Genomic DNA, 17,384 nt, shown 5'->3' with positions numbered 1-17,384 from the left:
AAGATTTGGAGAGGCTTGGCACATTCAGCTTTTTGTGGGGGGTTTGTTTTTTTACAGGGGTGGAGTAGAGCATTTCCTAAGCACTCCACAACCTCTCCAAGCTGTTCATGCTGCCATCTTAGGTTACCCTAAAAAGAGGAGGGGAGGCAGGCCAGGACTATTTCCGTCCTGGACATCCTACCAGTGGGTCAGGGTATCTTGGAGGACTTTGAGCCAGTTGGCTGGAAGAATGAAGGGGGATGAAAGATTCTGATTGGCTTGGGGAGGAGGTAACTTTGAGCTCCTTCCCCCCCTCAATACCAGCCTATTAGCCCAAAGAGCTGGAGTGGATGCTTCTTGATGACAAGTCATGGAGTCCAACAGGAATGATTGGAGCTGTGTTGGAAATTCCGTGGGAAGATTTTGCTGAAGGTGGAGAGGCAGGAGGTTTGTGGGCAAAGATTATTCTTTGGGAGTGCCATGGCGACTGAGCAGCTGATGTCCTAATTCCTGAGCAAGCCATTGCCTCTTAATTAAGAATTCAGAGGAATCATTGGTCAATATTTGAAATGCCCTGTAACTAGACTTTTTCAAATTTTACTTCTGATATTTGGTGTTTTTGTAGACTGTCAAACTCGTTTAAAGTCAATTAGAGGTCTAATTAATTGAGGGGAAATTTTGAAAAGAGGTACAAGAGGTCAAACAAGTGAGTTGTTTGATGTGGGATCAAAACTTGGTCCATAGTTTTATATTTTTGTAACTCAAATTTTTATTATTTCCATAATAGGCAGTTCCAGAATACCAACAAAACAATAACAATTGCATATGGATGAGATGTGTAATAAAAAAACTTTCAGTATCCTCTATCATCTTCATTCTTTACCAATACCCCCTGCCCACCCTATCACCCCCTCATTTAAATACTTGATTGTGTACCTGGGCGTGGGTTGGGAGAGTGGGTGCTTGCCTCGGAGTGCCGATTCTCCCGTGGGTTTTACTGTATCAGCCTGTTTGTGAGGGCAAAAAATCCATACTTGATCTTCTACCTACAACTACCATACTCTTAAAGCTGATCCTGCTGCAACTATTTAAGTGGTGGGTGGGGTTTTTGCCCGGGGTGCCTAATATCTGTGCCTGCGCCCTGGCCATTACCCATGGGTGTGACTGAATTTTCCTGACGATGGTGAGTGCCTGTTACAGATAAGCACTTTATTAAGGGTGATGCTTAATAGCTGGATTCGGATTCCATGACTGTCGGGGTTCAGCATTCTAGTAATAGCCCCCGCTGCAGGCCTGGTTGGGGATTCAGAGTAAAAATAGATCATTGCTGGGATCCCCACACCATAAGCTTACATTTGCAACTAATGGGGATTTTTCTAATTGAACAAATGCCCCAGAGAGGGGCAGGAGCAAGAACATCCAAAAAAACAAAAATCCAGTTTCATGTCCTTTTGCTGCTGTGCTGGGCCATTCTTTAGCTGCTGGAAAAGCCTGATGCAGCTGGTTAGTGACCACTTCAGATTTTACAGTCTCAGGGCTTAGGCTATCCAAATGCACCTACAATTCCTGCCTGCTGAAGGTAGTTTTTGAATTGGAACCTGTTAGGTAAACTAATAGGAAAAATCATGAGCACATAATAGGAAAGATCACCTTTAAAAATAGATGTGTAGTGTCAAGACTGCAGTGCGCTTTTGTGTAATTCCTTATCTGCAATGTCTGCATTATGATTATGTACTCCATTTACAGGAGAGTGACCCTTCATCTGTTTGGTTATGGTGTCTGGGTAGCAGGGATGGAAAATTTGTTAAAAAGGTATATGGAAGCCAAAACTTTTAGGAGCCATGGAAATAGTAAAAAAAAAAAAATTCTCTATTGCCTTTTTTTTCCCCCTTTAACTATTCTCTTTAAATTAATTTAGAGTGTTGCCTTTTTTTTATTTCCTTCTGGTTTGCCCAGTCTCTCTCTAACCTGTTTCTCTCCTTTCTTATTTCTATGCCATAGTTCTCTTCCTCTCATCCTGAATCCTCTAACTCCAGCATCCATCTCTATAAGGAGTGCCTGCACTCGTACACAGTTCCCTATGCTGGAAGAGCTGTGCCCGCATTTTTTTTTTCCTTGCTCTACCAGTACTGACTCTTTATTCTTGGGCTTTGTCCAGCCCTAGTACCTCTTATGCTTCCTTAAACCTTAAGCAGGAGCACTCTGCTGGGAAAGCTAGGAGCGAGGTTCTTGACAGCCCCCCCCCCCCCCGCACCAAACCTGCAGCCAGACAGTGCTGCTTTTCAGAAGCTTGACCCGTGCATCACACTTAGTTGGGATTTTGCTCTTAAGAAATGGATTATTTGGCATGTTGTGTTACTCGAAAACCAGACGTGTAGAGAAAGAAGTTACAGGTAAACAATGGCTGTTCTGTGCTAGAAGCCTCGCAGGTAGTGCTAGATTGGTGTGGTTATGGTGTTTTGTCAGCTGAGAACAGCAGCGCTCATTGGTCTGATTCTTACAGCTCGTGCACGTATTGAGATGATTATAAATAGGAGACAGTTTGCCTGGATCTATTTACGTAACTGCTGCAGCAATGTCAAGGTTGCACAGGCTGAGCATATGGCGTCTGAAGGCAATATGGTTGATCCTAGAGCAACAGCAAAAACTATGATGCTGGTCCCTGCAACTTATTAAAAAGGAAATACAGGGTGGAGGGATCAGAGTTGTAACCTGAATGTACCTGGGAATGTTTAAAAAGAGGGTGGCGGGAGGAGAAATGTCTAACTGGTTGGCTGGCTACTCTTGCTTCTCCTCTTAATTGTCTTCAGAAGTTTAGTTTTGTTTGGATTGATATGATGTGTAAAATTACAAGTTCTACAGTAGTTGCTATAGTTATGCTATGTCCTGGCAGCTGTTTGAAAAGTTGAGAGAGGGGCTGGGGGAGTGGAGGTGTACAGTCTTGCTCTTTTTCCCCGTCTACCTGTCGCTCTTCCTCCCTCTGCGCTCACGTTCCTTGCAGCTCCCGTGACTCCTGGAATCTGACAGTGGAGCAGCTGCAGGTAGGTTGGTGCATAGGTGCTGGGACTGGTTCAGTGCCAACTCCATAGGTACTGGTTGTTTAGATCCCATCTCACAACTAGAAGTGGCTGCCAAAGCCATTTTATTATGAGACTGCTACGATCAGTCGTCAGTGTCAAGTTTAGTCTCTATAAAGAGTTAAAAGGCTGCAATCTATATTTTTATTCATACAAAATGGTTTAGGATAAAGGAAGAGTTGGGGGGGGGGGGGGGTGTGATCTCTTTCTAACTTCTAAACTCTCTCAGTCTTGTAGGAAGGGCTTCAATAACACTGCTAAGTACTAGGCTGCTTCCGTTCGGAATAATATTTCTTTCCCTACGTGTAAGTGTGGCATTGCCCCCTGCCTGTGCATGGTGCTAGAGCTACATCCTTGTCAATCCTTATGTCTGCCTCCATGGTCGCTGTGAATGGGCTGCTGTTTCAAGCCTACAGTCCACCTCTGTTAACAGAAATCGGGTGGAGCAGATCATCTATGGCAATGGGGTGGGGGGATTCAGAGGGTTGAAAGTGCTAAGGAAAGACTGCAACCCCCAGCAGTCTTGCTTTCAAATTTTTTTTTTTTTTAAAGGGGTGAGGAAGCAGATACTCATCAACTTGTCACATCGGAGCAGCTCCCTCTAGAGAAGTGCAAGCGGAAGAAGGTCGGGCGTGCAAGCAGCTGCCTCAGCTTGACTGCTGGAGCTCTTGTATTGGACTGTCCCTACCATTTAGCCATTGCTAAACATATGCTTTCAGGGATCCTGGCACTTAGAGAACCTGGGACTCAAATAAAGATGCTTGGGAAAGAGTAGATGAGAGATACTTAGTGCACTAGGCTATGCAAAGTAGGGACCCCGTTAGCCCTGTCATGAATACCTCCTATTAATTATATTCCACTGCTCATACTGTAGCTAGGAAGCAGACGCATTCCTGCCTGTTTGAGCCACTGCTATAGGCATTTGTGGCTGCTTGATACGGAGAGCTGGCCTGGATGGGAGCAACAGGCAGTGGTGACTTTGCCACGGTAGATTGGTTAGGAAACAGTGGGATAGGACACTAAACGCAAAAACTAGTAGGAGGGAGAACAGATTTAACAATCTCATAAACTGCCTTTCTCTTCAGAAAGCAGACTGGCTTGCCCTTGACCTGCAGTCGTTAGCTTACATTTTGGGCTAGTAGAACCCAAGCATCAATCTCTGCAGCTTCCCCCCTCTGTAAAGCTTGTGTTTATGGACATGGTCATCTGAAAAGAAGCGCTGCCTGTTAAATGTTTCCTTAAACCACTGATTGTTCCTGCTTTGTGTTGTGAGATCCTCCTGGGTAAAAAAGTTGCTGGGGATCATTGATTGCTTCTGGGTAAAAATAAATAAAATAAATATATATACATTTTATTTATAATGTCCATTGGTGTCTTTTATGCAGTGTGAATAATCCCCCCTTCCCCTTGATCAGCTGGTTCTCAAGCAAAAGAGCCCTACATTGGATACTTTTAGCATATGTGAGCTTTTATGTACCTTTTTAAAAATTAAATCTCTTTATTGAGGTTTTCCAATACAAATAAATGTTCAACATACAGTCAAATTCAGCTGGTACAGTTATCAGCAAAAGCTAGGACAGAAGACCCATGCTGTCTGAGAAGTAGGTCCCCCAACGCAGAATGACATTTTGTAGCTATTACTAAGCAGAAATATCTAGAAAAGTCACTGGGAAAACATCTCAAATTGTACCAATCTGCACATTACTAAAGCAATCTCATACAGTTAACAGATACACGAAGTCACTCATTGAAAATCTACATAGCGACTACTGATGAGGCCCATTTTTCATGTTTGAGAGCCTTCGGTCTGTTATAACAAGTCAGGCATTAGCGTCTTTGAGATACTTTTATTAACGTAGTGGCATATTTTATTTTATTTTTTTGTACTTCCACTTGGTGCCCAAACCTGAACCTGATACTCCAAATGGCCTTATTTAGTGGAAGAATGACAACTTTCTCTTGCTTTACCCATCATTTAATCCATGGGCGTGGCACTGCACAAGCATTTCGTTTAGGGATTGGTTTCCGGCTAATGTTAGCAAGTATTGTCGTACTCAAAATTATATTGCTTCTGCCTATTGTTCCCTGAGTTCATTACCCTACACTTATTTACACTGAGGTTCATCTGCTCTTTTACATTACAGAGAGAGAGAGAGCCCTTTACAGAACTAAGAAATCATGCGGTTTGCTTTTATCTACAATAAAATGACCGCATTGCTTGCTGCCTATTCTTCCATTTCAGCTGAACTAACAGCACTTCAAGCCCCCCTGCCTGTGGACCCTTATTGTTAATTATTAAACTGTTGGCGCCTTCTTTTCTGCTATTTCCTTACACACAAGTGCTATTGGTAAACCTCAGTGTATGTGATTCGAAAATCAATTGGGGGGTAAAAGCTTGATCACTCAGATTTCCCAAATTTGCTCGTAATGTTACAAAGAAAGATAAAAGTTGCTGTTGATTCCTCACTTCCGTTCCCACCCAGCGCCAGCTATGGATCCTGCATCTGTAGTTGCGCAAGTGTAATTTCCAGTTAAAGTAGGAGGCCTAGGTCGAAGCAGCCTACCTTGCTCAACAGACGCTGAACTAGTTCCGCTTACCTCGTCTCCTTTACGCCAGTCTAATAGCCCCGTTGGCTTATTCCCTCAAGTGATTTTGCCACCATACAAGGATTGATAGGAAAGTGACTATGAGCAACTTCATGAGAAGGGGGAAGCTTCCTGTGTGAACACCTGAGAGTTTCTCATTTTCAGAGAATTCAAGTTGCGCTATAGTTTTGGACATTTTGTCATGAACAGCGCTTTGCAAAGGAGGCTGCTACCACTGCGTTGGGCAGGCACATTTTCTTTTTAGAGGGAAGGAGGTAAGCACTGGCTAGAGGACAAGAGCCCAAGTTCCCCTTAGACCAAATACCTCAGAAAGTAATACCATGAAGCTTACACTTGAAGCAAGTTTACCTGTTTAACAGTTTGCTACCAGGTCCACGTTTCTGGTCTGAACATTTTAAGCTGGTAACAAACAAATGGACGTGCTAGCTTCCATCACTATTTTTAGCCAAGGGCCAAAATAAACTTGGCAGCTGTAGGATCTGAATCCAGCAGCCTAGGTGCTCAAATCTTTAAACTCATGAAGCTGGTTTGACAGGAGCTATTGCCACTGAACCCAGGTTAATAATGCTGACTAATTTCCCACCCCATGTTTAAGCTCCTCAATAGTTCTCCCCTTCTTTTTCCTTGTGTGGAAATAAAACTAATTGGTTTTGTTTTAGAACCTTTCTTATAAATACACTATGAAGTCTTCTGCTGCTCAGCCACATTGATAGAAGTGGTTAAGAAATAAATGCATTGAGCTCATGAAGAAACATTGGATCATTGCTATGATTGAGTTTTAACTCCCCTCTCCCTTCCACTCAAGCTTCTCACCGCATGGCATATGCAGCACTTTTACTTAGCAAGGACTTGTAGAAAGTCCTTTAGTACTTCCGTTTGCTGTGCAACCCTATGATTATTACCGATCCTACATGTAAAGCAGGAATATGAGGAAAATGTTATTATTCTAAGCTTATTTTATGAGTTTCATTTTCTACTCAAAGACAAATTGTCTAAAATATTTGGATTCTGAACCCAGTTACTCGCATCCCATTTCCCCAAGCTAATTGCGTTGTCAGGTGATACTGAAAATGCACCCCCACTGCTTCCAATGCATGCACATCTCTCATTTCTAGCCGTAGGGAATGTCCTGAAAACACAAATGGAGGCTCCCAGAAGCAGCTTGAGCACCCTTGCTTTATTCCTCTCCCACCGTTGTAGATGTGTGCTAATCTGAATGCTGCTGGGCTAATCTTTTAACAGAGACCCACAATGCAGGAAGAATCAAACAGCAGACTCGGGCGAACTGTAAAACCAAGATGTGGCCATAATAAAATGTGCACAACTTTTATTCTAAAATGTTAAACTATAAAGAACAAATGTATTAACAAAAAAAAGAAACGAAACATAGAAATACAACTAGCAGGGGAAACACTAGCCAGACAAGCAGATTGGTATTTTGGAAAATCTAAATCGTATTACTGTTTTAAAGCATCCGACAGTAGGCCTGGCCAGCCGTTTATTATTTATGTACCCAGTTACTGTCATCTTAAGAATCCTGTCCTGAGGCTTGGCTAACATTCAGTTTCCTACAAGTTTGCACGGTCTTCCACACTTTTCATTGCCTTTTTTCTCCTCTCGGACTAGTCCAGTGAACCTTATTGGTTTCCTCCATTTTTTTTTTTTACTATTTTAGCTTTATAAATATGCAATGGGTTTGAAATACTGCAGGATTTAGCTACAGTGAATGCTGCTTGGTGTGTAAGTATGGAGTATTTTTAAGTAAATTAGTATTCTTTGTTCAAATATAAATCAAGAAAGAACCAGCCTCCTTTCAAAATCTATTATTTTGGCCAGGTTTCACCCTAATTACGGGTCTTAGAAGGGACTAACAATAATAATAATAATTAAAAAAAAAAAAAAAGTCAACAAAATCTTCCACGGTAACCGGAAATGTTAATTTGCTTCAACATTAAAGAAATCCAGACTAGAACACACTTCTTTTATTTTTACATCAAACTAAGGGCTTCCGTGGTTTGGAATAAATGGGTAATAGGGATGTATTACATATGCTCTGCTAAAAAGCATTTTTTAAATGACTTTTTTTTTTTTAAATCGAGATGGACAAGTAACAGTGAGAGCTCCTCAATGAACTGCAAGAACCAGAAGCAAAACAGATTAAAAATCAGATGCAACTTATTGGATTTTAAGGAGTATGAGTTACAGTGCCCAATTTCTAGTCGTCCTGTTTTATTTGCGAGATGCAGTTCAAACAGCGTTGATGCGCTGTGCATATAAACAGTTTGCATACAGACTTTTTTCGTTTAACTTCAATAAAAGGCAGGGAAACTTGAACATCGAAAATTGCGTGCTTTAGTCACTTGCTGCACCACAGCTGCTGAAGAGCGTTTTACAAGATTTAATTATCTCACCTAAAAGCTTTTAAATTGGGCTGCTGACCGCCCCTAGCATCAGCACAAAGACTAATCTTATACTGCTTAAGTGGCAAAGGTGAACATACAAATGACTTCAAATTCTACATCATCCTGGAAAGGGGCTCGTGCCTGCTGTTGGATAGGTGCATCTCGTATCTCTGGTGCCACGCTCATTTTACTAAACTGCAGACCATCTTTAAAGATGAGAAGTGCTATTATCCTTACCCATACTTCCCTTCGTTGGGTTTATGCCCAATCCACAACCTCCGCCTTTTAGTGCGGCTCAGCAGGCGGCACCTGGCACCCTGTATTTTAACCGCCCCATGCTGCTAAGCAAGACTAACCCAGCTTATCTGCTGCATTACCAAGGAAGGCTCTTGCTACCCTGCAGTAGCGGGAAGGTGGTTTACATTCTTAAAAAAACAACAACCCCCCCCAACCAAACCACACAAACATCTTCGGAGCTAACTTCAGGAACTGGATGTCTCATCTCTGACCCCTGAAACCAATCGGCCACAGCGAGGTGGGGTTTAATATAAAAAAAATACGTTTCACATTCTGAAATGATGTTTTCATTTCATAGACTCCTGTTTTAACGTGATCAGAAACATTACATTTGTTATAGAAAGCTGTTGCATACTCCCTATGAACCACAGCTACTGGCAGCAGTACATTTACAGATCAAGCTCACAGTCGAGGGCGTAAGCAAAGAAGAAAATACTGTTTTCCCTCCTCAAACTCGTTGTTGCAAAGTAGAACTAAAAAAATTACATTTAAGCAATTTAACTTAAATACCAAAATAAAATTACAGTTATTGAACATTACTCAAATAAGAATAAACAATTTTGAAGTTTAGAGATATGTTCATTGACTCTAAGCTATTGAATGTTCAAGTGTAAGGAACATTTTGAAAGAAGATATTTGGATGTATGCTTTCCAGCGCCCTTGCTCTTTTTTCGTTCGATTTGGATAGTTTTGGTGGATGTGTATTCATTTTAGGAACCAGGCATCTTGCACGGGTCTGAGGCATGCCCCTACGTGTAACCATGCTGAAATGCTGGCACTCAAAACCGCTCCAGCTGCTGCGCTTGGTTTCTAATATTGGTAACTACTTATTACAGGCTAAGTTTTTTTTTACCGGCTGCCTAACAAATACCCGAATTATGGTCTCCACAGCTGAAGATCCTACTGCATCATGACATTTCCTTGCCTCTCTTCCTGTATAAACAAACAATTCAACAGCAAAAATTGTTACACTGCACCGCTCTTTACTGCAAACAAAACCCCCCCCCCCCCCCCCCCAAATTTCTCTCTCTAGATAAGATCAGTTGGATGCTTAGCTCCCAATCCATGAAAGACAAATTTTAAAAAAGCTGCACACTACACACAGCTGCAAATCCCTTTCAAAAAAAAGTTTATTCAGAGCGAAGGAACAGCTCTGCACCTGAACTTGCACTGCATTTTCACAATGGCTATACAATGTAAGAAAAAGTGATCCCCAGAGTGGAGTCTAAATTCCTTATACATACACCACCCCTTCAAAGCCAAAATAAAGAAAAAAATGAAAAGTAAACCCCCCCCCCCCCCCCCAAAAAAAGTTCTTAAAACCAAGATGGTTTATCAGGTTTGAAATGGCATGTCAAGTAAATAACCTCTTATAGTGGGGATCCAATGCACAGCTGTTAGAACACAGGCCAGAACTATGCCAGGGGTGGTCCACTCCTGTCCTCAATAGGCACAAATGGACCAGGTTTTCAGGATATCCACAATGATACATATTTGCATACGGTGGAGAAAGTGCATGCAAATCTATCTCGTGTATATTCCTTGAGAATATCCTGAGCGGTTTATGACCCTCAAGGACTGGAGTTGGCCACCCTGGACGATGCAGGAGTCAAAAACAAGATTTGTTAAAACAGGTGTAGGCAACTCCACGCCTGAAATGATGAAACAGGTCTGACTTTTAGGATATCCACAAGGAATATGCATGAGGTATATTCGCATGCACTATGTATTATATGCAAACATATTACATGCATATTGTGGATATTTTGAAAACCAGATCTACTTCAAGACTACGTTGGCTACGGCTCTGTTAGAAACTGACTAGCAAAGAAAAGCAAAATATTTCCACCTGTTTCTTTTTGCATAATTTAAAAATATTTTGACAACATTGGTCACCTGTCAAATGATATTTGCTCGAGGACTTTTGGATGGGAATAGTGGAAAACCATTAAAGTGATGTAACAATAGAAGACATTTCAAAATTAAGAATGAACTAGCTTAAAATTAAATATTCATCAGATTTAAGAGATGCTATGTCACATGGAAATATTTTTGAGAGTTGAATGCTTTCTAATAAAGTACTAAATGTTTTGGATTGACATGGAATTCTGATCATTGTAATTTGCCCTGGCACAATATTATATGTGAGCAAGATTGTGCAAACATAAAAGTTCTATAAATACCCAAACCACCCATATCTCTAATGCATATGCATGGCATATCTGCATATGCTGGCTCTAAGACCCAGGTTAATGGATGCAAATATCACAAGTATGGTCATAATGGATTTTCTGAAAACTAGATTGGCTAAAGGGTTCCCAAATACTGGTTTGTACACCACCAACTTAAATGAAGATTTTAATCATAGTACTTGTTTGGAAGAAAGAAAACTGTTAGATGTCTAGCTGCGTTGATTCATCCTCTCCATCCCCTTTTTCTTTTTATGTATTTTAAGATATATTTTCCCTCTTACATAAGGGATTTTGAGATTTCCGGTTCACAGGTTTTGTTAAAATATACTTTCTGAAAATATTATTTAAGTTCAGGTCTAGCTGTTTTATGGTTAAGAATAAGTTTTTGGTTTTTTTTGCTTTGGGGTTTGTTTTTTGGCAATACTGAAGAGGTTTTTCTCTAAGGTAGAGTCTTCCACTCCTTTTTCGAAGATATACAATTTTCCCAGCTGGGTTTCATTCCCAGTACCTATATTTTGTATCGAGGATGATGTACATTACACCAAGAAGGTTTGAATTAATGTATATGTGTGTATAGATATCTATCTATACACACACACAATATAACTTTTCATGGATCACTGCTTCAGCTTTTTTGATTATCAATGGCCTGTTCTATTTAGCAAGGCCCAAATCCATAATAAAGTACAAATCTTTTATGACTCTTTTACCCCCTGTTTTTAATAGACCATTTAAGCTGGCTGTAAAGAGATTTAGACTTACACAGGGGGAACTAATGTCATCTAATTCACAGCACTGATCCTCTTAGAAGACATCTGCCCCACCCTTAACTAAATTGTAATGTGGGTGTACAAAATTCATGAGCTAATAATCAGATGGCCTTAACTGAACAGAGAGCATTGGAAAATACTTCCAACCAAAATTTAAGTGCCAATATTACAGGAATAGGTTAACATTTTAAAATGGAAATACAGATGACATCTCCCTTTCTTTCTTAAACCATTCTGAAAATGCACTACTGAATAACAGGAACAGAGCTGCTGCACTGGTGTGCTTCTTCCAACTAATCATATATGATAAGTTTATCACAGCACTACAAATTCAGCAGAGCTGGTCTTCCAAAAAGATCCAATTAGGAAGTTACGTTGTTTTACAAGGAGAAATTAGGGCAATATGTCACCAAAGAACCAATGAAAAATAAAATCTTGATTGGATTTGCAAACATTCACATATAGCTCTTCAAATAACATTTAAAAGCACTAACTTTCACCAAGTATGGTCAAGTAGATTATTAAAAGCAGCAGTCTACAAATGCCAACTATTACAATTAAAAAAAAATTATACCTGCAACTTGCTACATAAACAGATGTATTTTTCAAACACATTAACAAAAGTCTAATTTAGACTCAAGCATAGAACGAACAGTTCAAACTTTAAAATGCTGAACAATCCTATTCCACTTATTCTGTTTGGGTGCAGTAAGAATATCACACATTAAAGTTTGTTACGAAAATAGAGTTTATTAAAAACACATCCCTATTGTTTTGAAGAGCTTTCACGGTTACCTTTTTTTTTTTAATCAAAAAAAAATTCTAATTACGATTTGTAAACTTTTTAAAATGGAAACTTTTAAAAAGTTACAGCAAACTGGGTAATGTTTTATTTATATGCATGTTTTCGGTATTTGTGTGTTATTTTGTGACTAGTTTAGATAGAAAGGAAGCAATCACATTGCTTACAATTCCCCGCAAACTACTGAGAGGCTGTGATACAGCAAAAGCAAATATAATACAGCATACTGTACACCTCTGAAGCTCTACATTCAGAGTGCAACATGATTTCAATCGTTAGCGAGGAGCCTCCACAAATGAGCCGCAATCCTTTTCCGGATGCTTGGCAGCTGAGGTAGCCACAGATGGTAATTCTTCAGCAGGGTTTGGGGCTTTTGGTTCAGACTCTCGTTTATTAAGTTCTGAAACAATGTCTGTATTTCCCACTCTACCACTAGGAGATTCATGGTTTTTCTCACCACCTTCCTCATCTGTTACCTCTGGCTTTTCTTTTCCTCTATTTTCTTCTTTTTCTCTCTGTGTCTCCCTATCTCTAGGTTCTTGATTCCTGTCTCGATAGCCACTGAACCGTCTATTTCTCTCCTCACAGTCCCAGTGTCTGTCCCGTTCCGGGGTTCTTCTTCCCCATTCCCTCCTCTCGCACCCACCAGGCCGATCATGATCTCTCTCATCAAGTCGATTACCAAAGCGATCACGATCATTTTCAATCCGATTTCCAAAAGACCTTCTTCCAAATCTTTCATGGTCTCTACCAGGATTAAACACCTGCCTCTCATTCCTAAACTGCCTTCCATCTCTCTCTTCAGGCCCACCTGAACCTCCATGTCCTACTGATCCACTGGGTCTAACGAAATGACCATGTGGTGGAAATGGGCCTCGCATCCCATGAGGTGGGGGCATTCCGTAGCCCCCTGGTCCTGGAGGTGGACCTCTGTGCATCATATGGGGAGGCACAGACCTAGGCGGCATTAAGGGAAATCTTTGAAGATGAGGTGGTGGAACTCCTGGAGGTCGCTGGAGTGGTATTAAGCCAGGTCGTGCACCCAAAAGACCAGTTGATGGTGGCTGCAATCCAGGATTAGGTGAAACCCCACTCTGAGGATGAGTACCTGCAACAAAAAACAACAAATTACTACAAAGGTTTTTGTAAATGGAATTATTTTCAGAAGTTCAAGATGTATATAAACCCTTAAAAAGTAAATATGTATAAGCAACAATAAATTACAAATATAGCCTGCACCATAGACTATTTACTTGAAACATACACAAGCTCAGCATGCCTGTGTGTCACAATTCTTCTTTCAACGTATATATAAATCTGCATCTATGGTGATCCAGCATCCTTCAACAGACCATACACTCAAAAAGTAAATATTTCTAATGACAATTTTAAAGACAGCTCATACTGCATGACCACTTGCTAATAATGTTCCTAGAGTGGAGAAAAAGGTATTAGAGCACTTGTCAACTAAATCTAAAAAAAAGACTTCTTGTATCTTCATTTGAGCTGCTCTTTATCATCTAATGGGCTTGTATAAAACAGGTCATAATGACAATTCTTGTTGCAAGTCAACTGCTTGGCTGTTTCTTGCTTCTACCCAGTGACATAAGTAACCTATGCATAATGTGACTTCAGTCCAGGGTTTTCAGCAAAAGTGACAAACCTAGGTGAAATTGAATATTCATCAGATGCGTTTGCATATATATGATCTAAGGCAGGGCTTATCAAGCCTTTTCTGGTGACCCCACAGCCAGTCATGATTTCAGGATATTCACAATGAATATGCATAAGATACATTTACATATACTAGGTCTCTCATGCATATTCATTGTGGATATTCTAAGAACTCCACTGGCTGTGGCATCATCAGCACAGGTTTAGGAAAGCCTCAATTTAAGGCAGAGATAATTGCATAATTTGGCTTCTCTGAAAACCAGGCCAGTCTGCAGCTCTCAAGGATCAGAGGTCAGAATCCTTGCTTTTATCTATCCAGGAAACCAAGTCTATCTTTTAACAACTGTTTATTATTTTACTAATCCTTCAAATTTCATTTCAATGGCAATTTCTGTGTTCTACCATTCATACCTCTCCAATAAAGACTATACTAATACACATCCAGAGTGGAGTTCATTATTTATACCTTTGCTCATATTTCCACAGTATCAGACTTTTCACCATACACTATTTAGGTGTAGTAGTTGTGTCTTGATCTTAGGAGGCATTTTTTTTCTTTTAGAGAGAATGCTCTCCCAGAGGAGGTAGAGAAGACAAGGACAGTGGCAGACTTTAACCAAGCATGGGATAAACTCAGACTGGCCAATGCAATAAAGTGCACTCAGCCTAGCGCACAAGTAAACCCGTGGTTGGACACTTTTAGACATGTTAGATTAATACCTGATGCAATAAGGGGATTAGCACATCCAAACAAACGCATAGCTAATAGTGCTCATCACATGTAAATGTGATGTAGATGAGGCTATTAGCTATTACCCCCACTGCAAAAAAAAAAATCACTGTGCCCAATGCACACTTTTTAACATGGTAAATTTAATGGCAGCCCTGGAGCTGGTGTAAAGTGTTGCTGAGCATCAAGGGCTCAACTTAAATATATATACATACACACACATACATACATACTGCTTTTCTGTAGTTCTTCTACTTAGTATCATCGCGATACTAAAATCTACTCCTTGCAGACTAAAAATTAATAAAAAAAATCAAAGGCTTGAAAAAAAATAATTTGGGGCACGCACAATGTACATGTTCCTTGCTGTGTATATTGTGCTGGTAAACTATCTGCAGTGGGATAAAATAAGACGCTCTCCGTGATTATCCATTTTCCTAACCTGCATACAGCCACATTGCCTGGGCACCTGCTTTTGAGTGCTAGGGGCTCACAGTTTATCCCTAGTATGTCCCCTTTTTAGCATGGCAGCTCATTAGAATATCACATCGCACAGCCAGGAGAGGTGGATATGCACACATGGAAAAAACCAGGCACCCAGTTTGGATGCACGTTTTTACTTGCATGATATTGCATTGGCCCCAGAGAACGGTAATGAGGGAATTATGCAGCCTTCACTGAGCGACAGTTGCAGTCCAGGGCAGCAGTGATATGGCTGCATTATACTTGCTGGATGGCATGGGGTAACTTGCATGGAGTAGTAGTTGCAAACTCTAAAGGGGATACAATGGGATTGGGTTCAATGCAGGAATTTGATCTACCTTGGGTAAATGCACAAAAAAGCACTGCTAGGCAGACGACATAGTAAACAATGGCAGATAAGGACTGTCACCATATGTTCCAAGATTTTGAAATTCAGGTTCCCCTTTTTGTAGCTAGATCGTATCATCACCCCTTTATCAATTTCTCCTTCTCAGCCAAAGCTGCCATCATTTTCTCCTGTTCATTGTGAGGCCATTTTTCTTTTGTTAAAATAATTTACATTTTTTAATCTTCAGTCCCAAGAAGAAAATAGCCCATGCCCTATCTGCATGATGTCCTCCAATTACGCATAGGCTCAATCAGACTCATGTGGCTACATATCTGATCCACTATAGCATGACCAACTATAATCTAAGCTTATTTCAAATAAGAGATTCTATGGTCTTGCAGTTTTGGTTAAAACAAAAATTTCCTATTTTTGCTGCAAAATACCCATTTTGTCTGTTTGCAGAAGTTTATACATGCAAATGCAATTTTTCATACATAAAACTGAATTTTATACATGTAAGTTGTATTATTCCATTGATGATAGTTTCTGCACGTAAGTACAACTTATGCATAAAACAGTTTTATGCACAAGACTGTACTTAAGGCACATAAAATCATATTGAATGTACATATATAATATGCACAAACTGCTGAAAACAAACAGAACAAATGCACATACCTATTCTATGAGCCAATAAAGGAAAAAACTACCTGAAATAAAGCCAATTTATATTACAAGCCAATCACAACTGAAGCTCATAATCTAGGGCTTATTTTAGAGTCTGGAATTAATCTAAAATCAATTTTTAAAAGGGTAGCTAAAGCAGTATTTTTAAAATTGAGAATGTTTCAGTAGTCTTAAGGGTAGATCTGAGAACCAGAAAACAGGCAGTTTTATGCAGTAAAGATAATTGAAATGCACTTTACTTGGGTTTACTTAAAGCATTGATTAAAGTACTCCAATTGCTCCAAAATGAGGAAGCTATGATGCTGACAGGGGCAAGTTAAAATCAACATATTACTCCGTTGACAGAAAACAAGAAATAGAGCACTCTCCATTGCTGGTCCTATTTTGTATAATCAGTAAAAAAAAAAAAAAAAGTAAGAGAGGGGAGTTATTTACAGTTTAAGAAAAGAGTTAAGGTGATGTTTAAAAAGCTTAGGAATAATGTATTATAATACAGGAATTTTTATTCATCCATGTATTTTGAGGTTGTGTGTGTGTGTTTATGAATCCGGATTAAATTGCTTTTATTGACTCTGCAGAATAGAATCTGATAGTCTATTGCAAGTTTAAATAAATGAAAACATGTTAACAGCCATCAATAAATATCAAAAGCTGCATCTCTTACTTCCTCCCTTAACCTGTTTCACTTCTAAGTTTGTCAATGGGGAACTTCTCTCAGGACTGCTTACAATTTGCACTAAATCGTCTCTCATTTTTTTTTAAGGCTTTACTTTATTGTGATACTCAGGCCATAGGTACTACCATCGTGTAGTCTTGCTCTTTGCAGGTTGGTTAAAAACCACAGAATTGTTTCTCCAAGCTAATATTTACAAATTCAAATTTTTCAACAGCATTTGATTTTAGCTGTTTTGCCAACTTTACACAAGAGCCTGTTAAAATTTAACCATTTTTTGGTTGGCAGTCATATGAACTGTTAAACTCTCTGGAGATAATTTTCAAAGGAGTTACGCACATAAATATAGCATAGCACTGTACCAATTTTCAAAAGCCTATTTACGTGCATTACATACACCTACACAGGCAAAACCTATTGACAATTCAATGGCGTTTTATCATAGCAATTTTTCAAAAGTGCATTTACATGCATTAAACAGTTAGGGGCGGATTTTCAAAGGATTATGCACGTATATTACGTGCTTAACCCCGAAAACTCGCTCCTGCGTGCGCCGAGCCTATTTTGCATAGGCTTGGCAACGCGCGCAAGTCCCGGGGCTTGAAAAAAGGGGCGGGGGCGTGGCCAGAGGCCTCCGAAGGCCCGCTAGGCTGGGGAATCGCCCGCAGGTACTTGGCCGGCAC

At 40.0% G+C, this 17,384-nt stretch overlaps 1 protein-coding gene across 3 annotated transcripts in view; it reads right to left on the bottom strand.

Moving 5' to 3' along the window:
- Positions 1-6,975: 6,975 nt before the first annotated feature.
- The window catches only part of SCAF4 (SR-related CTD associated factor 4), a 428,510-nt gene continuing 418,101 nt past the window's right edge, over positions 6,976-17,384 (bottom strand). For all 3 annotated transcript variants that reach the window (XM_029603599.1, XM_029603600.1, XM_029603601.1), the window contains one exon: positions 6,976-13,234. In XM_029603599.1, the coding sequence (XP_029459459.1) occupies positions 12,402-13,234 (833 nt within the window). In that variant the 3' untranslated portion in view covers positions 6,976-12,401. The remainder of the gene's footprint in view (positions 13,235-17,384) is intronic.

This window comes from Rhinatrema bivittatum, chromosome 5 (genome assembly GCF_901001135.1).
Source record: "Rhinatrema bivittatum chromosome 5, aRhiBiv1.1, whole genome shotgun sequence".
NCBI lineage: Eukaryota > Metazoa > Chordata > Amphibia > Gymnophiona > Rhinatrematidae > Rhinatrema > Rhinatrema bivittatum.
This window is presented reverse-complemented; position numbering and strand designations above follow the sequence as displayed.